This window comes from Crocuta crocuta, unplaced genomic scaffold (assembly GCF_008692635.1).
Source record: "Crocuta crocuta isolate KB4526 unplaced genomic scaffold, BGI_CrCroc_1.0 scaffold330, whole genome shotgun sequence".
In the NCBI taxonomy this organism is placed as follows: domain Eukaryota; kingdom Metazoa; phylum Chordata; class Mammalia; order Carnivora; family Hyaenidae; genus Crocuta; species Crocuta crocuta.
In genome coordinates, this window is record NW_027530521.1 from 1,689,883 (window position 1) to 1,715,135 (window position 25,253).

Below are 25,253 nucleotides of genomic sequence, written 5' to 3' on the forward strand. Positions count from 1 at the left end.
CCCTGTTTGTCTCAATTTTTAAAAATCATTGCAGATAAAGTTGAAGTTCCCTTTGACTTCCTTAATTCTATTTCCTGCTCTACATAGAGGCAGCTTCTATCTTGAATTTGGTTTATATAATTGCAGTCCATCTTTATAACTTAATATTAGGAAAAGAATCTTTGTTTTGTGTTTTAAGAGTTGTATTTCTCTAAATGGTATCATATCACATGTATCATTTTACAACTTTTAAAATTCAGTATTCTGTTTTTATCAGTCCACATTGACACGGTTTGATTAATTTGATTTGTCCATTTTAGTTGTTACATAGTATACTAGTATTCACTTATATACATTTTATTATCTATTTCCTTACTGATGAACATTAAATTTTCTAGATTTTTATGATTACAGCATGTCTCAGACTTTTTTTTGACATAGCTCCTTGTGTATATGTATGGCATTTTCTCTAAGATATTTACCCAGAGATGGAATTGTTCTGGCTCCTTGTTAGTCCATAGCACAGATTATTTGGCTGACAAAGGCATAACTTCTTAGATGTTGAAGAGCATCTCAGAGCATCATTCTGACTGGCACTCAGTGAAAACGGAAAACTTGAAGTTTGAATTTTATTGCAAACCCAGGACCAAGAAGTTTTTCTCAAGTCCTTCAACTAGTTAGCTTCATGGAACAAATAAATGCACATGTTAAATATAAGGGATATTAAATAGTAAAATGTATGGCTTTTTAATAGATCATTATAAAAGTGACTTATTATTCTTCCTGCCCTTTTATTTATTTATTATTTTAAAATTTAAATCCAAGTTAGGTAATATATAGTGTAATAATGATTTCAGGAGTAGAATTTAGTGATTCATCACTTACATATAACACCCAGTGCTCATCCAACAAGCTCATCCCCTCAGTGCCCATCACCCATTTAGCCCGTCCCCCAACACAACACCCCACCAGCAACCCTCAGTTTGCTCTCTGTATTTAAGAGTCTCTTATGGTTTGTCTCCTTCTGTTTTTATCTTATTTTTGCTTCCTTTCCCCTATATTCATCTGTTTTGGTTTTTAAATTCCACACGAGTGAAATCATATGATATTTGTCTTTCTCTGACTGACTTATTTCACTTAGCATGGTACAGTCTAGTTACATCCACGTTGTTGCAAATGGCAAGATTTCATTCTTTTTGATCACTGAGTAATGTTTCAATGGGTGTGTGGTGGGTGTGCACACCCCACACATTCTTTATCCATGCCTCAATCAGCAGACATTTGGACTCTTTCCATACTTTGGCTATTGTTGATAGCGCTGCTATAACATTGGGGTGCATGTGCCCCTTTAAGTCAGCATTTTTGTATCCTTTGGACGAATATGGTGTAATTGCTGAGTCATAGTTCTACTTTTAATTTTTTGAGAAACCTGCATACTGTTTTCCAGAGTGGCTGCACCAGTTTGCATTCCCACCAGCAGTGCAAAAGTGTTCCTCTTTCTCCATCTTCCTGCCCTTTTAAAATTCATAAAATAGGGGCGCCTAAGTGGCTTAGTCGGTTAAGCGTCCGACTTTATCTTAGGTCATGATCTCGCGGTTTGTGGGTTCGGGCCCTGTGTCAGGCTCTGTGCTGACTGCCAGCTCAGAGCCTGGAGCCTATTTCAGAGTCTGTATCTCCCTCTCTCTTTGACCCTCCCCTGCTCACGCTGTCTCTCTCTCTCTCTCTCTCTCTCTCTCCTAGAAATAAATAAAAATATTTAAAAAAATAATAAAATAAAATTCATAAAATAATACAGGCTCATTGTAAATAATTCAGATACTATCAAAATATGCACTGTAAAAAGTTTATGTGTCTCCTCACCATCTTATTTCTGGTTGGTTTGGAATGTATCTTTCCAATTTTTTTATATGCAAAGTCGAATACACATGTATATTTACTCACCTATATATTTCTCCATTTTGATTTTTAAGGGAGATGAGATTGTACAGAGCAATAGACCAAGGACATTTTTCTGTGTCAGTATGTGAAGATTCTTTTTAATGGCTGTATGGTGTTCCGTAGTGTGATTGACCACAGTCTAATTGTCCTCTTCTTGATGGATGTTTAGGTTTATTTACAATTAAAAACAAGCTCTTTTTGCAAATTGTAGTTGCTTAGTCCCATTCCTGGGTATATATAATGGACTGCAAATTCCCTTCACTTATGAGTTGGTTCTTTATAATTTATCCTGTCCCCATAATAGATAAAAGCAGTAAAGACTGTCTAGGACATGTTTTCTCACTTGTAGAAAGAACAGTTTATATGTCTGGCAATGACATTCCTTGCAGTTCCCATCAGTGTTCCTTCCCCTTGTATATTTCATGCTTATTATATGAATGGCAACACTCAAGTCCCAAGACCCATGATTGTGCAGTATTAAAAATGTGAGTGAAAAGTTGACCCACCCCTTTGTCATCTTTATAAAGAAGGAAATATGGGGCGCCTGTGTGGCTTAGTCGATTAAGCGTCTGACTTCGGCTCAGGTCATGATCTCACAGTTCATGGGTTTGAGCCCTGTGTCAGGCTCTGTGCTGACAGCTAGCTCAGAGCCTGGAGCCCGTCTTCAGATTTTGTGTCTCCCTCTCTCTCTGACCTTCCCCTTCTCTCCCTGTCTCTCTCTCTCTCAAAAATAAATAAAACATTACAAAAAAATTTTTTAAAGAAGGAAATATGCAGTACCAATTGAAAATTGATGGCTAAGTTTACCCAGAGATATACACATTTGAATTCAGAGCAAACTTTATATACTTATAGTCACAACGCATGTTTTGCCTTCTGAAAATGGCTAATATCATGTGGGCAGAGATTTCCGTCTAATTCAGAAAAGCTTTCAGGAAGAGAGGAGATTTCATTGAGGTTTACAGACTAGAAAAGCTAGTCTGGATTGTTGTTTAGCTTCTAGGTACATCCTTTTAGCTGTGTCTCAAGGTAGGGCTCATTAATAATGCTTTTCCACTTTGTGTCTGGTATTAATGTCTGAACAGTGGATTTTAATTAGAAACTGTTTCAAATTCATGATCTTTATGTGACAAGTGTTGATCTCCTAGGATTCCACAGCACATCCATGGCTCTGGGGACTACCCAAGCTTCTGAGCAGTTTGTGGTTTGCAGCATACCCAGTCACCACGCTCTCTCCCACTTATTTTTGCTCCAGACTTTCCACTAGTTGGTGCCTGCACTTTAAAACAAAGGTCTGGAATCTTTTTCCATTTCAGGATCTGGAAGGAAATAGCCTGGCTGGGCCAGTAGAGCAGAGTGTCTTTTCAAAGGTCTTTCTTTTTTAAAAAATTTATTTATTTAAGTAATCTTTACACCCAGTGTGGGGCTTGAACTCATGACCCCAAGATCAAGAGTTGCATGCTCCTCCAGCTAGCCAGCCAGTGACCCTGGAGTGTCTTAAAGGATCTAATTACTAAGATTTTTGCCAGGCCCACTTTTAGCAGAATCAGGATATGGGTTTTTTGGGGGTTTTTTTGGTTTTTTTTTACACAACTCCAGCCATTTTCATATAAGCAGCTGCCACAAGCATTAGGAATTGCTGACCTTTTCATCTTACTTAAAAAAAAAACAACTCTAGGCTCGTTATAAAAACCAAGTCAGCTGGATGCTTTATTTCAATGTCACAAGTCCCAAAATACACGATATTTCCCTTGGACCTTCTCGTGGGAAACCCGTAAGATCATCAACCTTTTTAAGGTTTCTGTCATTCCAAAGGGAATGTGAAGCTGATACTCAAGACTGAGTGTTCTGCTCTGTAGTTCATTTTCTGATCTGACTTTACCTTTGACCTCCAAGCTCCCGGAGCTTCTTTGTTAGCCTTAGCCTTTCTCTCCCTGGCTCAACAGGAATGTGACAGTGGTTGCTTACAGTGACAACAACACTGCCCTTAGCTCTCCAAAGTCTCCTTTAGACTGAGTGAGCGAGGCTTTGGATTATTGAGCTTCACCAGGGGTTGGTGCCTTCCCCTCTGGGAGCAGCCCTGGCCTCCTTCTTACACCTTGGCCCCAACTGACTCAGCTGGGTAATGGTGTACCCTGAAATGTACAGGTGTGATTTGACAGGAGCTGTTCACCCTTTACAAACTGGGCTCCCTAATGAGAATGTAGGCTCATAGAGCAATCATTCACGTGTAGGTGGCCTGTAAGGAAAGTTTTAACAAAAGAGTTGGTTAAGAAGCTGATTTATTTCCTTGCTTTAACTCTTGTCATGTGCTGAGTGGGGGCGGAAGAGGAGGGGAGGGTGGGGAACGGCACTGCTGAAAGCATTTATCTTCATTTCTGCCATCTCCCAGTGTTTATTACCCTGTGATCGACAGATGAGGAAAGCTGCCAGTCAAACCCACGTTCAGCACATTTCCATTTCCCTTCACTGCAGATTTTAGGCTTTGGAAATCTGTATCCTCTTTGCAGCAATAAAGGTCGTTTCCCTCCTGCTGCTGACAAGCCCAGGACCCACTGGTCCAATTCCACTCACTTGTGCTTCCACCAAACAGTAAAAGCTGCAGGAGTCTCAGCAATTTAAGACAAGTGATTGGTGAGAGCCGTTCAGTGTTTGAGTCAGTCATACGCTCTGTTCATCTTTCTCTTTCACCTCTTTCTCCCTCAGTCCTTCTACCCTCTCCCGTCTTTGCCCTCCTTTTGGTGCTGAGGCACCCCCGTGAGCAGCTCCGTGTGTAAGAGCGAGACGATGATGGCCTCGCCAGTTTCATTCCTGGCTTCTCTCAGGGACCTGCCAAAGCCAGTGTCCTCCTAGCAACAGAGGTTGTGGGATCCTGGAGTAAATGGCAGGTTGGGGGGGATGTGGAAGCGGAGGTAGAGCAGTTCTTAATGCTCTTATCCACCTGCTTGTTTTCTGTCAAAGGTAGAGGCTTTGAGGAAATCCTGCCTGGTGGGAGAGAATGTTAGGTTTTTAGCTTCTGTTTTTGTTTGGGGGTTATTGGGTTTTTTTTCCTGTATCTCTCTTGAACCCTGTGGGTTTTGGAATGTTGTTCCCGATAATCTTTCAGGAGCATGTGTTCTTGTGAGCTTATTTGTTTTTGTCTTAAATAATGTTTGTGGGTAGAAGAAAGGTAATGATATTCATTTCTTTGAAAATGGATGTTCTGCTTTCATAATTACTTGTCCCAATTAGATCATTAGTGTAAGTGTTAGATAATTGCTTCATTAGGATATATATATTGAAGAAGGGCAGATCTACAGAATGGTGATGAAAACAGGCCTCAGCCTGTTCTTCATCTACCCACAGGAGCATCTTAGCTTGACTTCAGAGAGCTAGAAAGTACCATTCACCCTGCTAATAGTCAAGATTAATCCTGGATTTTAATATAATGGGAGGAAGGAGTGAGGACCTGGTGAAGAGCAGCTTACTCTTACTGCTTTAGGGTGGAATAACACTGCTGAATTTCAGATGACACTGGTACATTCACGGCTGTGTGATTGAATCATTGATGATCCCTGAGTTAGAAAGCAAAGTATCCTTGTGGATACCCCACCACTTTGGGCTTTTCTGAAAGTCACTAGGTCTAGTGGCATGAACCCTATGCTGTTGACCCCTTTGAATGGCTTTTTAAAGGAAAATGACCATACCCACTCTAGAGGTTACCTTCTCCCATCAGAACTGTTTCCTGTAGATTTGAGTGTGACCCTGATTTCACACTTTGTCTGCGAATAATTTTGGGTGCGTGTCTCTAGTTATGCAACTCTTCTTTCAAGAGTATGTTAAAAACTAATGCCATTACTGCATGCTTCCACTCACATGAGGTATCCAGAGTAGTCAAATTCATACAAACAAAGTAGAATTTGGGTTGCTAGGGGACGGGGGGAAGAGGAAGGGGAATTGTTTAATGGGTCTAGAGTTTTACATTTGCAAGATGAAAAGGTTCTGGAGATTTGTTTCACAACAGTGCGAATATATTTAACACTACTAAACTGGGTTAAACTAGTAAACACTACCAAACCACTTAAAAATGGTCAAGACAGTAAATTCATGTCATGTGTTTTTCATCGCAGTTTTTAAAAACATTAATACCAGATCTTTGTACTACTGACTCTGGATAGGAAGGCTCTATCCACTGCTCTGGCCCTAATGAATATAAGATTAATATCTCTTCCTCTCTTAGCGTGTTGTAAAACTTACTCCGCTGTGGTCACATAGTCCTGGTTTGAGTTGTTTTGAGACAGTTTTTGATGAAGCTGTGATATGTAGAAATAGTTCATAGCTGTTTCTTCTCCTTTCCCTTCATTGTTCTAGCCTCAAGAAAAATTGAAGACTTGGTTTCAGTTATAGGTAATATACTCAGAATTGAAAACCTAAAAACCTACTTTTCCCTCCAGAGGAAATCCTTTTGTTTCCATCAGGCAGTTTTATGATTGCTGGGTTTCCATGCAGTGTGTTTTCTATAAATAAAAACTATTTTCTTATTCTCATGCAAACCACAGGTTTGCATATAAACATACAGTAGACATTCTTCAGCCATTAAAAAGAAGTAAAGGACTGATACGTGCTACAGCATGGATGAACTTTGTAAACATGGTGCCAAATGAAAGAAGCCAGACACAAATAGTCACCTATCCGTATGATTCTATTTAGATGAAATGTCCAGCCTATGAAGGCAAAACCATAGGGACTGAAAATAGATTAGTGGTTGCCTAAGGTTAGGGAGAGAGTGGGGCAGAGTGGAGGGAGTGACTGCTAATGGGTAAGGTGCTGATGGAGAGGGAGGGGGGTGATGAAAGTGTCCTGAAATTAGATAGTAGTGATGGTCCTTGTAAAATTGGTTTTGATAATGATTGTCCAATGGTATGAATAGTAAACACCTCTTGGGTTACATACTTTTACGTAGGTGAATTGTATGATGTGTGGATTATATCTCAATAAAGCTGTTGTTTTTAAACAAACTATATCGTCTGGTCATTTTCTTCAGTGTCAAAACTGTAAATGAGCACTGTAAACGGGAACTAAGAGAGATTTCTACCCTTTGAGGAAGTCTTGTTATCTGCCATCAGGGACTCTTTCCAGGTCTGCAGGCTATAAAATAATTGACTGTAGCCTTAGATGAGATTTTTTTAAACGGTGATAAGGTGACAAAGTGAGTATGACAGTGCTTAGTTATATTTCCTTCTTAAAGCAGATTTAAAGACTGCATTTGAATGAAACTTTCTGGAAAGAAGAATAAATGTTCTTCCTAGGATGCCATTCACTATATACTTAGAGAGGAAGAATGCTTTTTATGTCCAAATAATCCCATGTTATATTACTCTAAGAATTATTTTTCACAGACAGAAACCAATTTATTAATTTACAAAGAACATAGATAGTTTGTAGGGAAAAACTTATAATAACCAAACATAAAAATGCACATAAGATATGGGTAGGTACAGTATGTGCTAAAAAAATACAGTGAGCCAATCAATAAAAAGATACTCACCAGTACTTGAAATTATTAAAGAAATTCAAAGGGATACCAAAAGGGATTGCCATATTTTACTTCCCAAATTAACCAAAATTTATATTGAGTATCTTTTTGTAATTAAAAAAATTTTTTTTAATGTTTATTATTTATTTTTGAGAGAGAGAGAGACCGAGTGTAAGTAGAGGAGGGTTAGAGAGAGAGGGAGACATAGAATCCAAGGCAGACTCCAGGCTCTGAGCTGTCAGCACAGAGCCCAGTGTGGGGCTTAAACCTGTGACTAACTGCGAGATCATGACCTGAGCTGAAGTTGGATGTTTAACCTACCGACCTGCCCAGGTGACCCAATATTGAGTAGTGTTTTTTAATATAGTTTTATTGAGATATAATTCACATACCGTATAGTTCACCTTTTTAAAGTATAAAGCTCAGTCCTTTCTAATATATTCACAGAGTTGTGCTACCATTGCCTCTCTGTATACTTCAGAATATTGTTTATCACCTTCCCATACCCATTAGCAGTCACTTCTCCCTTCCCCCTTTACCGGTTTTTCCAGCCCCAGGCAGCCACTAATCTACTTTTTGTCTCTATAGCTTTGCCTGTTCTAGACATTTCCATTTCGTATAAATGGAATCATACAATATGTTGTCTTTTGTGACTGGTTTTCTAAAAAGAACTTTGAAAAGTTGATAAATTGTTCGGTTGGACCTGCCCTGGAGTTTCTGGTCTCCATTCTACTGACCAATTAGCAAGCTGGGTTTTGGCCTTGTACCACAAACCAAGCCGAAAGACAGTAATTGTGTTTCCAGGCTGATGAGTCTTTGGCCCCCAGCCCCATTTTTATTCTATCTTCCCAGCAGCATCACAGTCAGAGATGGCCATTCTGAAATAGGCAGCCTCAAATGGAACAATTTTATAGGACTGAAATATAATTTAATTGTTTCCTTCTTTGTAACTTGCCCTTTTTTACCCTCCCTAATTAGCTTTTCTGATACATTTGCTAATGATTCTCATTGTTCCTTATTTTCACTGTACTGTTGAATCATACTCTTCACTTTCCTGCTCTGAGAACAGATCTTGGAGAGAGGCTAAGAGCTGTTTTTGAAAAAAGGTTTCTAATTCTCTTTTCCAAGCCACAGAACAGAGGAGTCTGAGAGAAGCAGAGGCAGAGAGAGGCATCATGCAGGCTGTCAGGTTTGGTGGAGCTCACCTACCACGTGACTGTCATGACTGTTAAGATTTGATCCCCAGGGCCACCTGGGTGGCTCAGTCCATTGAGCATTCAACTTTGGCTCAGGTCATGATCTCATGGTTTGTGAGTTCAAGCCCCACGTCGGCTCTGTGCTGACACCTCGGAGCCTGGAGCCTGCTTTGGATTCTGTCTCCCCTCTCTCTCTCTCTCTCTGCCCCTCCTCTGTTCATGCTCGCTCGCTCGCTCGCTCTCTCTCAAAAAAAAAAAAAATTAAGAAAATAAAAAATATGGAAAGATTTTATCCCTAGACTCATTCCCGAGGTTTCCAGCCTACAAGTTGAAGACCTGACTCAGAGAATGAGACTTGACAGCTTGATTTTGCTGTTCTCTGATGGTTGGCCAGGATCACTATATTTAAGTTTCTTTTTCTCCTTATTTTATCTTTGTCATAATCATCCTTATTTACTCTTTTGCTCTGAGGATTCAGGGAAAGAACTCTGTGGTCATATGATAGAAAGTGAACTGCCAGTATCCTTATACACAGCTGCTGTTTCCACTGTCTCCTAGAGTATGAGTGAGTCTTGGGCTCTTTTCTATTTTTTTTTTTTTCAATTAATAGACCTTTTTTTTGAGCAGTCTTAGGTTTACAAAAAAAAAAAAAATCAAGTGGAAAGCACAGAGAGTCCCTATATGCCTCCTATAGAGCACCCCCCACCATCAACATCCTTCACAAGAACAGTACACTTGTTATATATAACCCATGAACCAACGCTGACACATCATTATCATCCATAGCCCATAGTTTACATTAAGTTTCACTCTTAATGTTAAGTACTATAGGTTTTGGCAAATGTATGATGACATGTATCTACCATCATAGCATTATACAAAATAGCTCACTGCCCCCCAAAATCTCCTTGGTGGTACAACTATACTTTCTTCTCTCCCCTAAACTCCTAGCAATCACTGACCTTTTTGCTGTGTCCATAGTTCTGGCTTTTCCAGAATAAAACATAGTTAGAATCACAACATGTATAGTTTTTTGCTTCTTTCACTTAAATTTCTTCCATGCCTTTTCATGGCTTGATAGCTTATTTCTTTTTAGAGTTGAGTAATATTCCATTGTATGGTTGTACCATAGTTTATTTATCCATTCTCCTATTAAAGGACATCTTGGTTGCTTCCAAGTTTTGGCAGTTATGAATAAAGCTGCCATAAACATCTGTGTGTAGGTTTTTGTGTGACATTTGCTTTCAACTGATTTGAGTAAATACCGAGGAGCATGATTGCTGGATCATATGGTTAAAAGTATGTTTAGTTTTGCAAAGAAACCGCCAAACTGTCTTCCAGAGAGGCTGTACCATTTTGCATTCCCACCAGCAGGGAATGAGAGTTCCTGTTGTTTTGTAGCCTCTTCACCATTTGGTGTTATCAGTGTTTTGTATTTTAGCCATTGTGATAAATGTGTCGTAGTTTCTCATTGTCATTTTATTTTGCAGTTCCCTAATGAGAAATGTTGTTTAAGCATCTTTTCATATGCTTATTTCTGTGTATCTTTGGTGAGGTATCTCTTCAGATTTTTTGCCAGTTTTCAAATCAGGTTGACTTGTTACTGTTGAGTTTTAAAGGATCTTTCTGGGGTGCCTGGGTGGCTCAGTCAGCTAAGCTTCTGACTCTTGGTTTTGGCACAGGTCATGATCTCGTGGTTTGTGGGATTGAGCCCCGAGTTGGGCTGTGTGCTGACAGGGCAGAGCCTGCTTGGGATTTTCTCTCTCCCTCTCTGCTCCTTCCCTGCTCCCCCTCCCTCTCTCTCAAAATAAATAGATTAGCTTTTTTTTTTTTTTTTAAGAATGTGATACTTTTTATTTATTTATTTTTTTAAGTTTATTTTTTGAGAGAGAGAAAGAGTGCAAGCTAGCAAGAGAGGCAGAGAGAGAGGATCCCAATTAGGTTCCACACTGTCCACACAGAGCCCACTGCAGGGCCCAAACTCAGGAACCATGAGATCATGACCTGAGCTGAAATCACTCAATCGATTGAGCCACCCAGGCATTCCAATAGATAACCTTTTAAAGAAAATATTAAAAAATAAAAGTTCTTTGTATATTTTGGATACTAGTCCTTTATTGGATAAATGTTTTGCAAAATTTTCTACCAGTCTGTGGCTTGTCTTTTCATTCTTTTTTAATAGTGTCTTTTACAGAGCAGAGGCTTTTAATTTTAATGAAGTCAACTTTGTCATTTTTTTCTTTCATGGATTGTGCTTTTGGTGAAAAAGTCTTTGCCAAACCCAAGGTCACCTAGATTTTCTCTTATATTATCTCCTAGGAATGTTATCGGTTTCTGTTTTACATCTAGGTCTTTGATCCAATTTGAGTTAATTTTTGTGAAAAGTACAAAGTTTGCATCTAGATTCATATTTTTGCATGTGGATGTCCAGTTGTTTCAGCATCGTTTATTTATTTATTAAAAAAAATTTTTTTTATAGTTTATTTCTTTGAGACAGAGTCAGAACATGAGCAGGGGAGGGACAAAGAAAGAGGGAGACACAGAATCTGAATAAAGCTCCAGGCTGCCAGCCACAGAACCCAATGTGGGGCTCAGACCCATGAACGGTGAGATCATGACCTGAGCCGAAGTCGGCGCTTAACCAACTGAGCCACCCAGGCGCCCCTCAGCATCATTTATTGAAAAGACTATCTGTATTGAATTGCTGTTGTGCCTTTGTCAAAGGTCAGTCGACTCTGGGTTCATTTCTGGGCTTTTTATTCTGCTCCATTGATCTATTTGTCTATTCTTTCGCCAGTGCCACACTATGTTCCTCACTAGCTTTATAGTAAGTCTTCAAGTCAGATAGCATCAGTCCTCCAATTTTGTTCTTTTCTTGCCTATTGGGTTGGCTATTCTGGTTTTTTATGCCGTTCCTGATAACCTTTAGAATTTGTCAGTATTTATAAAGTAATATTCTGGGATTTTGATTGATTTCATTGGACCTATACATCCGGTTAGGAAGAATTGACATCTTAATAGTATGTGAGTCTTCCTATCCATGAACACGATATAGCTCTCCAGTATTTCTTTTGTGATTGTTTTCATTGGAGTTTTGTAGTTTTCATAGTATAGATCATAGTATATTCTGTTAGATTTATATCTAAATATTTTTCTTTTTTCGTCTGATGTAAATTGTATTTTTAATTTCTTTTACAAAATTTTTAATGTTATTTATTTACTGATTTTTGAGAGAGAGAGAGAGACAGCATGAACAGGGGAGGGGCAGAGAGAGAGAGAGACGCGCGCGCGCGAGTCCAAAGTAGCCTCCAGGCTCTGAGTTGTCAGCATAGACCCTGATACAGGGCTCAAACCCACAAACTGTGAAATCATGACGTGAGCTGAAGTCGGATATTTAACCAACTGAGCCACCCAGGTGCCCATGTATTTTTAATGTCTAATTTGAATTCCAGTTATTCGTTTATTCACTGCTAGTATATAAGAAAGCAATTGATTTTTTTTTTAACATTTATTTAGTTTTGAGAGAGAGAGGCAGAGTGTTAGCAGGGAAGGGGCAGACAGAGAGGAAGACACAGAATCTGAAGCAGTCTCTAGTCTCTGAGCTGTCAGCACAGAGCCTGATATGGGGCTCGAATCTACAGGCTATTAGATCATGACCTGAGCTGAAGTTGGACGCTTGAACTTAACCCAGGTGGCTCAGTCAATAGAAAATTGACTTTTTCTGTATTAACCTTGTATCCTGCAACCTTGATATAATCATAATCACTTAATAGTTTAAGAGTTACTTTTGGGGTGCCTGGGTGGCTCAGTCGGTTAAGTGTCAGACTTTGGCTCAGGTCACAATCTCACGGTTTGTGCATTTGAGCCCCGCGTTGGGCTCTGTGCTGACAGTTAGCTCAGAGCCTGGAGCCTGCTTCAGATTCTTTGTCTCTCTCTCTCTCTCCCTCTCTCTCTCTCTCTCTCTCTCTGACCCTCCCCTACTCACACTGTCTCTCTCTGTCTCCCTCTCTCTCCGAAATAAATAAAACATTAAAAAATTTTTTTTAAGTTTCTTTTTTTTTTTAATTTTTTTTTAAATATTTTTATTTATTTCTNAAGCCACCCAGGCGCCCCTGGGATTTTCTAATAGATAATCATGTCATCTGTGAACAAAGACAGTTTTGTTTCTTCCTCTCCAATGTATATACCTCTTATTTACTTTTTTCTTATTGTATTAGCTAGGATTTCCAGTACAGTGATGAGGAGTAGTGAGAGGAGACATCCTTGCTTGTTCCTGATCTTTGGGGGAAATCATATAGCTTCTGATCATTAAGTATGATGTTAGCTATAGGGTTTTTGTAGACATTTTCTATCCAACTGAGATAGTTCTTTTCCTAGGTTGCTGATAGTTTTTATCATGAGTAGGTGTTGAGTTTTGTCACATGCTTTTTCTATATGTATCTATTGGTATGATTATTTTATTTTTCTTCTTTTTCCCGCTGATACAATGGATTGTATTTATTGATTTTCAAATGTTGAACAAGCCTTGTATACCTGGGATAAATCCCACTTGGTAATAGCATATAATTTTTAAAATATATTATTTATTGCATTTGACCTGCTAATATTTTGTTGAGGATATTTGCTTCTGAGATACTGGTGTGCAGTTTCCTTTTCTTTACTGTCTTTGCCTGGTCTCAGTGCTGGGGTAATATTGGCCTTATAAAATGAATTTAGAAGTATTTCTACTTATGTTTTCTGTAAGAAATTCTAGAGAATTGATGTAATTTCTTCCTTAGATGTTTGATAGAATTTACCAGTGAACCCACTTGGGTTGGTGCTTTCTGTTTGAGGAAGCTATTAATGATTAATTCAACTTAATTAAGTATATGCCTATTCAGATTATCTATTTTTTCTTGTGTAAATTTTGGTAGACTCTGTCTTTCAGGCAATTAGGCCATTTCTAATAGATTATCAAATATGTGGGCATTGAGTTGTTCATAATACTCTTTTATTATCCTTTTCGTGTCCATGCATCAATGGCCCCTCTTTTATTTCTGATACTGATAATTTGTATCTTCTCTCTTCTTTATTTGGCTTGAGGTTTATCAATTACATTGATCCTTCTAAAGAACCAGCGTTTGGTTTTATTAATTTTTTTCTATTGATTTCATAATTTTAGTTTCATAGATTGCTTCTCTAATTTTTTTTCTGCTTACATTGGATTTAATTTGCTCTTCTTTTCTTATTTCCTAAGGTGGAAGCTTAAATTACTGATTTTAGATCTTTATTTTTTCCAAAGAAGATTCTTTTTTTTAGTGTTTATTTATTTATTTTTTTGAGAGTGAGAGTGAACAAATGGGGGAGAGGGGAAGGGCAAGAGAGAGAATCCCAAGCAAGCTCCGTGCCATCACCGCAGGGCCCGATGTGGGGCCTGAACCCACTAACCGCGAGATCATGACCTGAGCTGAAACCAAGAGTTGGACACTCAACCAGTTTAACCACCCAGGTGCCCCTATCTTTCTTCTTTTCTAGTGTATACATTTTAGTGCAGTACATTTCCTTCTAAGCACTGCTTTTGTTGCATCTAGAAAATTTTAATAAGTTGTATTTTCATCTCATTTAGTTCAAAATATTTTAAAATTTCTCTTGAGATGTTTTCTTTGAGCCATGTGTTATTTAAAGTGTGTTGCTTAATCTCCACATATTTGGGGATTTTCCACTTATCTTTTTGCTACTAATTTCTAGTTTAATTCCCTGTGGTCTGACAGCATACTTATATGATTTCTGTTCTTTTAAATGTGTTACAGTGCGTTTTGTGGCCCAGAATGTGATCTGTCTTGGCCGAGGCTGTTTTCAAGGAGAAAGTTAATGCAGAGTCTAGAGTCTTGGCATTTGACTTTAAGTCTAAAATGCTTCTTTCTCTTGGCCCTGACACATAATTTGGACTTGCTGATTATAGAGCTATACCTGTAGAGGAAAAGCATGTGGAGATTGGAATAAATGATTAAAATAATTTTAACTGTAGCCATTTGTTAGACACTTACTACTTGACATTACTTTACATTTACTGTTTCTGTAACCTCTCAACGACCCTGTAAGTTGTCAGTATTATCATTATACCTGTTTTACAGGTAAGAAACTGAGGTTCAGAGAGACACATAGTCATACTACAGTAAATACGAGCAGGAAGTATCAAAATCAGGTCTAACTGATTCCGAAGCCTATATTCTCAGAAACCATACAAAAAACAAACTACAAGCCATGATGTCCTAGTTCAAGCTAGTCTTTCATCCACGACAGAAATGGGAAACTAAGTTTGCTAAGGGAATATGTGTATAATGCTGTGCCTTTGATTAGTTTCTTTCCTAAATCAGTATCACTAACAGTTCTGGTGACTTCAGCAGTGGACATTCTAGTAATGGTGTTTCCTAAGAGCACCTATCTTGGAGTTAAAAACATAGGCTATATTTATTTAGCTTGGAGTTTTCTAACCAGGGATGATTTTGGTCCCCAGGGAACATTTGGCAACGTCTGGAGACAATTTTGATTGTCACAGTGGGGTGAGGGAGTAGTGGGCAGAGGCCAGGGATAGTGCTAAACACCTTACAAAGCCCAAGACCCACCACACCCCCTAAACAAAGAATTATCTGGCCCAAAATATCAGTAGTGGAGGCTGAGAAACCCTGAGTCTGGCTTGTCTATCCTGTTACTACTGAGAAAACCTGAAGGCCTCAGAAATCTCTCTGCAGTCTCTCAGGATTTAGCTTCTGAGGCTAAGTGCCTCCTGTGTAAATACTTCAAGGCTCAGTCCATTAACTCATTCTGGCACATTTCCTATACCTTCAGCTTAGTGGCCAGAAGCCTACTAAATGGCTGGGGCTTTTTAATAGGGTGATACTTTTTCTTCCTGATGTTTCCGAGAGACAGTCTCAGCTGGCTTGCAGCTCTTGCAGAAGAGAACCTGGTGACAATACACTAATCTGTTGCTGGCATCTTTTCCTCCTAATCTATGTTTACACGGCACTGAAAATCGACTCCCTGGTGCCAGGCTCCATTTCTCCTAAGCACTCTGGCACCATTGGCAGAGAACACCTCCCCAGCCTCTTCCACACAGTGCTACCATACATGTTTATTACATTGCACAGCTGTTCTCCAGAAGACATTTCTGGAGGCATGGACTGTACAGTAGCTTCTGGAGCTGGGGGTTAGTATCTTAAACATTGTTCCCAGTTGCAGATCCACAGCACTCTCAAAGCATCTGGTTTGTTCGTTCTCTTCCTTCCTTCCTTCCTTCCTTCTTTCATTCCTTCTTTCTTTCATGTTTGTTTGTTTGTTTTTTAATTTTTTTAATGTTTCATTTATTTCTGAGAGAGGAGGAGAGACAGCATGAGCAGGGGAGGGTCACAGAGGGAGACACAGAATCCAAAACGGGCTCCAGGCTCTGAGCTGGCTGTCAGCACAGAGTCCGATGCGGGGTTCGAACCCACAAACTGTGAGATCATAACCTGAGCTAAAGCCAGATGCTTGACTAACTGAGCCACCCAGGCACCCCATAATGTTTGTTTATTTTTAATGTTTTTTTAATGTTTATTTTTGAGAGAGAGAGGCAGAGTAAGCAAGTGTGCACGCATGTGTGTGCACAAGCAGGGAGAGGGACAGAGAAGAGAGGGAGACACAGAATCTGAAGCAGGTTCCAGGCTCTTAGCTGTGATACAGGGCTAGTACTCACAAACTGCAAGATCATGACCTGAGCTAAAGTCAGACATTTAACCAACTGAGCCACCTAAGCTCCCTGCATCTGGTATTTTCCTTAACTGTTTTTCTAATCGTAGCTCCCATCCTCTCCCCCAGGTTTTAAGCTCCTAGAGTACGGAGTCTGTTTCTTCAGTTTATTTTCTATCCTTCAGTTTATTTTCTATGCTCTTGCTATTAGCAACTAACATTTCATTCATCATCTATTGAGAATTCAATTTACCTTCTATTATTTTGTGTTTTATGCTTTTCCATTAAAACTTGGAGGACAGAGTCTCCTAGGTGGCTCAGTCGGTTAAGTGTCTGACTCTTGATCATGGCTCAGGCCATGATCTCATACATAGTTAATGAGATCAAGCCCCAGTCAGGCTTTGCACTGGCAGTGTGGAGCCTGCTGAGGATTCTCTCTCTCCCCCTCTGCTCCTCTCCCCGCTATCTCTCACTTTCTCTCTCACACACACACAAAACAAATAACATTTGAAAAGAAAGAAAACGTCTCTTAGCTAGGCTTGCTTGCTCCATTAAAAAAATTTTTTGGAAGACGTGGTAAAGAACTACAATGGTGTGAGAGAGACTATCTATTATAATCTAGATAATAGATTAGCAAGCCAGGGAGCAGTTTGTAAGCTCAGTGATGTTGAGCCTGAATTAGAGTGACACTGAATAATTCTTTCCAGGGAAGTGGTAGACCTTAGAACTAAAAAATTACTTTCATTATTAAGGGAGCCTACAAAAATCAAGAAAGTTTCTATTAAGAAAGTCGAATAAGGGCACCTGGGTGGCTTAGTTGGGTAAGCGTCTGAATTTGGCTCAGGTTATGATCTCACAGTTTGTGAGTTTGAGCCTCCCATCAGGCTCTCTGCTGTCAGTGCAGAGCCTGCTTTGGATCCTCTGTCCCTCATCTCTCTCTCTGCCCCTCTTCTCTGCTCATGTGTGCTTTCTCTCTCTCTCTCTCTCAAAAAAAAAAAAAAATATATATATATATATATTTAAAGTCCAATATGTAGCTTACCCTCTTCATAACTCAGAGAAGTTCAGCAAAAGTTCCCAAGTCAGGTGTAATTATTATAGGATATCCTATAAAGGTTAAAATTATTAGGACCATAGATAATTTTATTAGGAACATGATATAATCACTTAGAGTGACTTGCCACAGGGCCTTCAGTAGGGGTTTGCGGTCAGTGCGCTCACTGTCAGCACCCTCAATGCTATCTTTCTCAGGCCTTCTAGGACATCATGACCATTTGGGTCTGTCTTTGTAAGATTTTAAAGAATTTTGTGGTGGGGTATTGGTTTGTCTAGAATGGTATTTTGGAGCCTTTGTAGACATTTTTTCCCTAATGATCTCTCGCCCCCCCTCCCCCGTGAAATGTTAATATTGCAGATATGCTGTATATCTGTCATATACTGCAGTATTTTGGAGGCAAGCTGGTGATTGCACTAAGATTTCCCCTTGAACCAGTTTTCGCCCCCATGGGGGCAATATTGCCCCTGTTGAGAATACATAATCTAGCAGTATTATTATCTTGGAAATAAACTGTTATTTTTACCTTTCTTTACAAATTGAAACTGGGACAAGGACACTCTCAATAAACTAGTGTTGAAAGGAGGGTTCTTATGTAGTGGCTTGCTGCAACTAGAGAAGAGTGAGAACAGTACTTTTCTAGTTCAGGACATTTTCTCCGAACAACCTCTTGGCCATTTGGGAAAGAACAGGGAAAGACCAGGAATGACAGAGCAATAAACGTAGCTCACCAAAAGGGAGAAAAAAACAAACAAACCTATAGGTGGCAAGACCCTTTTGCAGGGATATGCTGAGGAAGAAGATGGTGAAACTGAAGTATCTAGGTATAAAATAGTCTGTTGTTCCAAGGCTAGTAAGCTCTAACAAGTTCAGTTTCTTAAAGTAGGAGGTGATTTGCAGCCGAGAATACCATTTAGGTTGTCTAGCATGCAACAGTGTTCTTTTCTCCCAAGAGGGTTTGGCTCTGTCTGATCAAAAGGGTGGTTGTGTATGAAATGCACCTCAGAAGGAGGAGGAGGAAATGACATGTTCATGTAAATGAAATACAACTGCAAATTAAAGTGTCACCCTGTTAAAAAAAAAAATCCATTTTTTATTTAATTGGTTACCAAGGGAAAAAAATGTCATACAGAAGTGTATATCTCAGGGAAAGTTAAACCGTGAGGTGTTTCAAGTGAATTCAGATTCAAGGAAGTTCTCATAGGGTGGGGAGAGGAGGGGTTTATAAAATATTGCCTTAATAAAAATATTCTCATACTGAAAAGCTAGACTCATAAATTTCTGCTGTTACATGCCAGGGGTCCAGAAGAAATGAACAAATATGACCTCATTTGTTCTTTACTGTCTCTGTCTATCTAGTCACCTGTATACTGACTGGGTGCCTCTTACCTGGAGGAAGCCTCCTTTTAAGATGTTTTATTAGGGAGAAGGTCATGTACAAAGGACGACACACTTTCTTCCAAATAGCTCTGCTACTACAAAGACATCCAGGAATGAAATGCTTTTCTGTGGGGCCTTTCTGTGTTAATGTTGTCCTCTCATTTTTTACCTCCCCGCCTGACATGTTTATGAAAATTCGTCTTTCTCTTTAGACTGAGAGCCTAGAAGACAGGACATATATGTTACCTGCCACATTGTTGGCACTAAGGAAATGAGTAATCATGGGAGGAGCTGATGAATGGGATTATGTTTCCAGTAAAATTGTTCCTGAGAGGCATGTCTGGTTTCTCTTTGAGATGGGGACTTGGCAGATGGTTCCTCCTCTTCCCCCTCTCCTGCTAATCCCAGTACATGTTGTTTTATGTTTACAGAGGAAATGTGGATAAAGACTATAATGTCATCTCTTTGTCTTCTCCCCCAAACAGGGGCAGTGATTGGTGATGGACAGTCTGCTGTGGCCAGTAACATTGCCAATACTACCTACCGGCTCCAGTGGTGGGACTTCACTAAGTTTGACCTCCCTGAAATCAGTAATGGTAAGCCAAAGTAGAGCTGGTACTGGTGGGAGAGGTGTCTCTTATTGGGGAGTCAGAACTCAGAAACCCATAGAGCATTGGCGTTCTCATCTTGTTGAGCAGCTGATTGCCAGGTGCTGTTTCTACAGCTCTCAGTCAGTAGTCAGCAGACATGTTTTGAGCGCCCATCCTGAGCAACAAACCGTGGTGGCTGCAGTGCCAGGAGCAGTGCCAAGATGGATGAAGATGAAGGTGTCTCTACTCTGGGGAGTTCACCAACTGGTGGCTCATTGTCCTAAGCCTCAATGTTTAGGTGGAACCGAGAAGAAAAGAAAGAGCAGGGAGTGTAGGAACTGAGAGCTAGCCCTTGTGACCCTTGAGGAGAGACGGTGGTGATGTTAAACTCATTTGTTAATCCAGAACTGGATGGAACAAAGTGGATGGCACAGGTGGTATATGATTTACAAACACATCTGTCTGATAGTCCATTTTCCCAGCTTCCTGGGAAGTCTGAAGTCCCATGTCTCAGTTGTTCATCACAGCATTTTAAAGAATTTATTTCACTTTCTATTGAATAAAGGACTCACACTCCTGAGAAGTAGCAGTTCAGCCTCTGCTTGAATACGGCAGATGACAGGTCACACTGTCTGATGAGATGGCCTAATCCATCACTGATAAGTTCCTGTTATTGTTCCTTGCTGTTATTTCCTTTCATTTGTCCTGGTTCTACCTCTGAATCTCCATAGAATAAGTCTAATGTACCTCTTGTGATGGTCCTCCAGCCATTTGAAGATAAATTGCTATTTCCCTTTCCCAGATCTTTCATATCAGGGCAGATTTCCTTCCTTGAGGTTCCTTTTACTGATCCTGGTTTTCAAATCTTGACAGTTCTTCTCATCTTCCCTTTTGATTTTGGGGGGCCAGAACATAGTAGAAAGCTCCAGATAGGAGCTATCTAGTACATAGCACAATGGTGGTTTGGACAGTGTTGATTCAGCCTGAGATTTCAGCAGCTTTTTCTGAAGCCAGTCTTCAGTTTAGAGTCACTTCAAATTCCTGGACAGTTACTAAGAAACCGAGACTACCATTCTGTACTTACTTTTACAGTTGAATCTTTTAAAAACCAAAACAGGTTTGTATTCATTTCTATTGTATTCATTTCTATTAAATTTTATCTTAATACTTAATATCTGTCATCTGCAGATACTGGTTCCTCCCTCTCAGTGTCTTTTTGAACTTTGATTTAGTACTTTTCTCTCAGTCTTACATCATCTACTAATTTGATAAATACACTTTGTCTTTCTTCCTTTGGACTACTGGCAAAAATGGTGAATCAGTCAGGACATGATACCAGTCCTTCTGTTATGTTGCTCTGGACTTTCTTTGTGTCGATTTTGGTTCATGAATTAGCATCCAGGCATGATGATCACAACTGAAGCCCACATTTTTAAAAAATCTTATCTACAAGGTATTGTAAGAGTTTGTCAGATGCCTTAAAATAACCAAGATATTCTCTGTCTGTGGCATTTCCCCATCTGTCAATCTTGGTACCCTTATCAGACCATGAAAATAAGGTTAATTTTTCATATCTTAATCTTAGTGAAACCACAGTAGCAATCATTTCTTTCTTTCTAAGTACTTATAAGCCACATGTTCAGTAATCTTTTTCTTTAACTCTGCTGGGAATCAGCTGCAATCTACTTTTTCCTTTATTGAATACCTAGTTTGCTTGTTCATCTCCAGATTTCTGGCCCAGATCTTATTTGCCATAATTTATTTATTTCAAGTTATTTTGTTTATGTTGTTTACTTTGTTTTTTTATTATAATCGGAAATACATTCAACATTCAAAAGTTTTTAAACTATAAAATAATATTACAGTGAAAAGTTTCCCAACCCTGCTCCCAGGTCCCCACCACCCCTCCCCTAGGCAGCCACAGTTAGCAGTTTCTTGTATATCTTTTCAGGGATACCTTATGTGTGTATAAATATGCAAATGCAAATGTATGTTTTCTCACCTTCTGTTTGACCCAAATGGTAACATGTTATACATACTCTTCTTTCTGCACTTTAAAATATATGTTGGTCATCTTTACATCAGTCTATGAAGAGAATACTCTTTGTTTTTTAGTGAGATCATAGTAGTCTATTGTCCAAGTGGAATATCTATCTACGTTCCATTTTTTAACCAGTCATTTTTCAACCAGTCTTCCTCTGAGGAACTTTTAAGTTGCTTTCAGTCTTTCACCAAACAAACCGTGCCGCAGTTTGTTGTTTTGCAGATGTGCAAGAATATCTATAAGATAAATCCCTAGGAATGGAATTGTAGTTAGGAAGAGTACATACATCCGTGATTTGGGTAGATGTTGCTAAGTCATCCTCTGTAGGGGTTCTGCCGATTTCAGAACCTGCAGTCTTTGCGAATGCCTATTCCCCTAAACTCTTGCTGGCAGAATGTGTTATCGTATTTTTGGATATTTGCACTTCCAATAGGCAAAAAATAGTATGTAGGTATTTTAAGTTTGTATTTCTCATATTACACACCAGGTTGTGTGCCTCTTTATATACTTAGCCATTTGTATTGCCTTGTCTTGACCTGTCCACGTGCTTTACTTATTTTTCTATTGTGTCGCTGATCTTTTCCTTATCAGGTCTACAGGAGCTCTTTCTAAATCAGAAAATTAACTTATAATAGGAGCTCCCTAGTTGTCATTTGTCTTTTGACTTTGCTGAAGGTTATTTTTGTCATAGAACTTATTTTAAGTAGTCAAAATTATCCATCTTTCCATTTATGGTTTCCAGATTTTGTGTCATCATTAGAAAGATCAGTTAGTACTTTTGTATTTTAGTTCCTTTACCTTCAAGTCTTTGATTCACTAGAAGTGTAACCTAGTTCCAAATAAGCAGAATATGATCCAGCTTTAATGGCTACTCATTTGTCCCACCGAGTTTATAGACTAATGCATTTGTCCCCATTGGTTTGGAATGTCATTTTCATCCTATTTTTACTTTCCTGTGTTTGTTTAGATATATTTCTAGACTATCCATTCTGTCCTAGTGATCTGTGTGATAATTCATATGAGAGTACCACAGGGGTTTGAGTTTTGAGGCTTTGTGTTTTAGAATCTAGGACCCATCTCCTCTTGTTATTACTATTATAATTTTTTCAGTAGGCTTCATGCCCTGGGCAGAGCCCAACACAAGGCTTAAACTCACAACCCTGAGATCAAGACCTGAGCTGAGATCAAGAGTCGGATGCTTAACCAACTGAGCCACCCAGGCGCCCCTCTTATTTTATAATCCAAATTTTCCTGTCTGCTCAAGTAGTTTTTGTTTTCCTGTCCATACAGGAACTGTTTTACTTCTTTCCTTTACACCATCTCCCCATCGCCCCCCGAAAAAAACCTGTTAGTATAGTTATTGTAATCACATTAAACTTATAAGTTAACTTAAGGAGATTCAACATCTTTATGGTATCTTTTTATATAAGAATGTGGTATGATTTTCCATTTCTCCAAGTTTCTCTTGTGTTCTTAGGAATGTCTTAAAGTTTTCTTCATATAGATCCTATAGAATTCTTAAGTTTACTGTTATCAACTTATTTTTAAATCCTACTGACTTACTGAAAAATTTTTTTTACTAATTATAGTTGTTACTCAGGTAAATGTCATGGGTTTTCTAGGTGTGTTATCTGTAAGTAGTGATAATTTTACCATCTCCATTCCAAGTTAATACATTTGTGATTTCTTTCTCTTGTCTATTTGATTGGCTCCAGTTAGTACAATGTTAAATAGTAGCAGGCATCTTCATATTGTTCCTGATTCTAGTGGGAAAACAGCATATTGCTGGCTTTTTGGTTGAACCCGAACTAGTTTATCATTTTAAGGAAGTTATCTATTCCTGTTTATTGAGAGTTTTTATCAAGAATGGATTTTGAATTTAGTCATAGCCTTTCAGCATCTATGAAGATGATCCTATGGGTTTTTTTTTCCTCTCCTCTGAGCTAATAATACAGTCATCATGTTAATGGATTCTATGATATTGAACCTGTCTTTACATTCCTTGAATAAACCCCACCTGGTTGGTAGAGTATTCTTTAATGTAAAATTCCTTCCATGTAGCTCACTAAGAGACATTTTCATTGACTTTTGTAAGTGGGATTGGCCCTGTCCTTTTTTATAATATCTATGGATTTTGGTGTCAGTGTTATGCCTGTATTATAGATATAACTTGGAAGCTTTTCTTTGGAGCAGTTTAAATACTATTTGAATTGCTTATACTTCTATATTTTAAAGGTATAGGCCTAATGTTTTCTTTCTTTTCTTTTCTTTCCTTTTCTTTTCTTTCCTTTCCTTTCCTTTCCTTCCTTCCTTCCTTCCTTCCTTCCTTCCTTCCTTCCTTCGAGGTAGTTCTTTGATAACTTTCTCTGTCAACTGTCCTACGAGGGTTTAAGCATATGAACTCTTACACCACACTCAATGTCCAGGTTCAAATCCCTGGTCAGCCACCTTCTATCAGTATACCTTGGTTATTTAATCTCTCTCCACCTCATTTCCTTGTCTATAAAGTGAGAATTATAATAGTGCAAACTTCAAACCTCATAGGTCTGTTCTGAGAATTATATTAGTTAATAATGTCAGGCACTCTGAACATTACCTGACATACAGTAAATGGTCAGAAAGTGCTAGCTATTTTTATCATGTCTTTTTCTAGGAAATTGCACCATGATTCTTTGAGAGTAGTGCCATAACTCTGTAAAGTCCCACCTGCCCTCATCTTTAGTACACTGGGGTGCATATTCTCCATCTATGGAGAGTAATGCTCATGTAAGCAAGATGTTGCTCTCGCCCATTGCCTTATCTGTAATGGGCTTCCCATCCTTCTCAAGCATGTTGTTTCTACCCAGTTGCAATCATTTGCCTTGATAGGAAAACAAAATATTCAGAATACAGGCACTGGGTATGCTGCTAGCATAGCTTTGATGGCCTTTTTGGTTGTCCTTAATGTGTTTTATATAAGCCTCAACTTGTTCCAACTTCAACTTCCTATAATTCTCCTCCTGTGTTTCTTCTTATATTTTTTGATCACAACTCTTGTGAAACCTGGGCTGATCAGAGAGCTTCATGTGCAGCCAGATTGACTCATTTAGTTTGGCTCATGCATGGTGTTAGAATTCTGCTTTTTAAGAGTGTCCTATTTTTCTTAGAGTTTCGACCTTGGAAAACAACTGCATTCTGGTTGCTTAGGGTGTATATGTCTGATGATAGTCAGTGTTCCTTCCCAGGATATTACCCTCTAGAATGATAGTCACTTTTACCTGAGTTTCCTGTGGTTTGCTCGCTGGTTTGAATGAAGTCTAGTTACAGTTTGCATCTTCCCTCTTGATAGAGTCAGCTGTGAGGAGAATAAGTAAGGAACCCCTTTTGCTAGCTTCATTTCTGAACACTACAAACTTCTCTGTGGAGGGTAGCCTTTGGCTGTGGCACAGCCTGTGCCTGTAAACCACTGGGCTGGAGTTTAACTCACATGTTCAGCAGCCACTGTATTGCTGGTCATCTGACTTACCTGCATTGCATTTAAGTTTTCTCTGGAGTTAAAGATTCTTGCCCAGTGTTCCTCTCAGTTGGGATGCAGGATTAATCAGTTCCTCTCTGTAAACTTTAGAAGCCTGTGAAGAGGCCTCAGAGGCGTAGATAATTTTGAAACCACTTTCACGAAAAAGTAGCTTATTAGACTCACTCTGGTTTTTAAGAGTGAGCTCTTATTAGGTAAAAAGCATTGGTCACTAGGGTTCTCTGCCAGAAACAGCCTTCAGAAATCCAGCAGCTGAATGGTATAAGGCAGACCATACCACAGGGGATATAGGGACTGGTGCCTTTGGGGAGGGCTTGCAGTGTCATCTGGAGTTCTGTG

At 39.1% G+C, this 25,253-nt stretch overlaps 1 protein-coding gene and 1 long non-coding RNA gene across 10 annotated transcripts in view; one reads left to right on the top strand and one right to left on the bottom strand.

Annotated features, from left to right (window-relative positions):
- Positions 1-21,421, bottom strand: part of LOC144234164 (uncharacterized) — a 43,146-nt gene extending 21,725 nt beyond the window's left edge. For both annotated transcript variants that reach the window (XR_013335876.1, XR_013335875.1), the window contains exons 1-2: positions 21,359-21,421; positions 6,154-6,263 (exon numbers count right to left, since the gene is read on the bottom strand). This is a non-coding gene — a long non-coding RNA (uncharacterized LOC144234164). The remainder of the gene's footprint in view (positions 1-6,153; positions 6,264-21,358) is intronic.
- Positions 1-25,253, top strand: part of AMBRA1 (autophagy and beclin 1 regulator 1) — a 177,498-nt gene that overhangs the window by 117,160 nt on the left and 35,085 nt on the right. For all 8 annotated transcript variants that reach the window (XR_013335874.1, XM_077767403.1, XM_077767404.1 and 5 more), the window contains one exon: positions 19,252-19,362. Coding sequence is in view for 7 of the 8 variants with exons in the window: in XM_077767403.1 (XP_077623529.1) it covers positions 19,252-19,362 (111 nt within the window). In the remaining variant the exon portion in view is untranslated. The remainder of the gene's footprint in view (positions 1-19,251; positions 19,363-25,253) is intronic.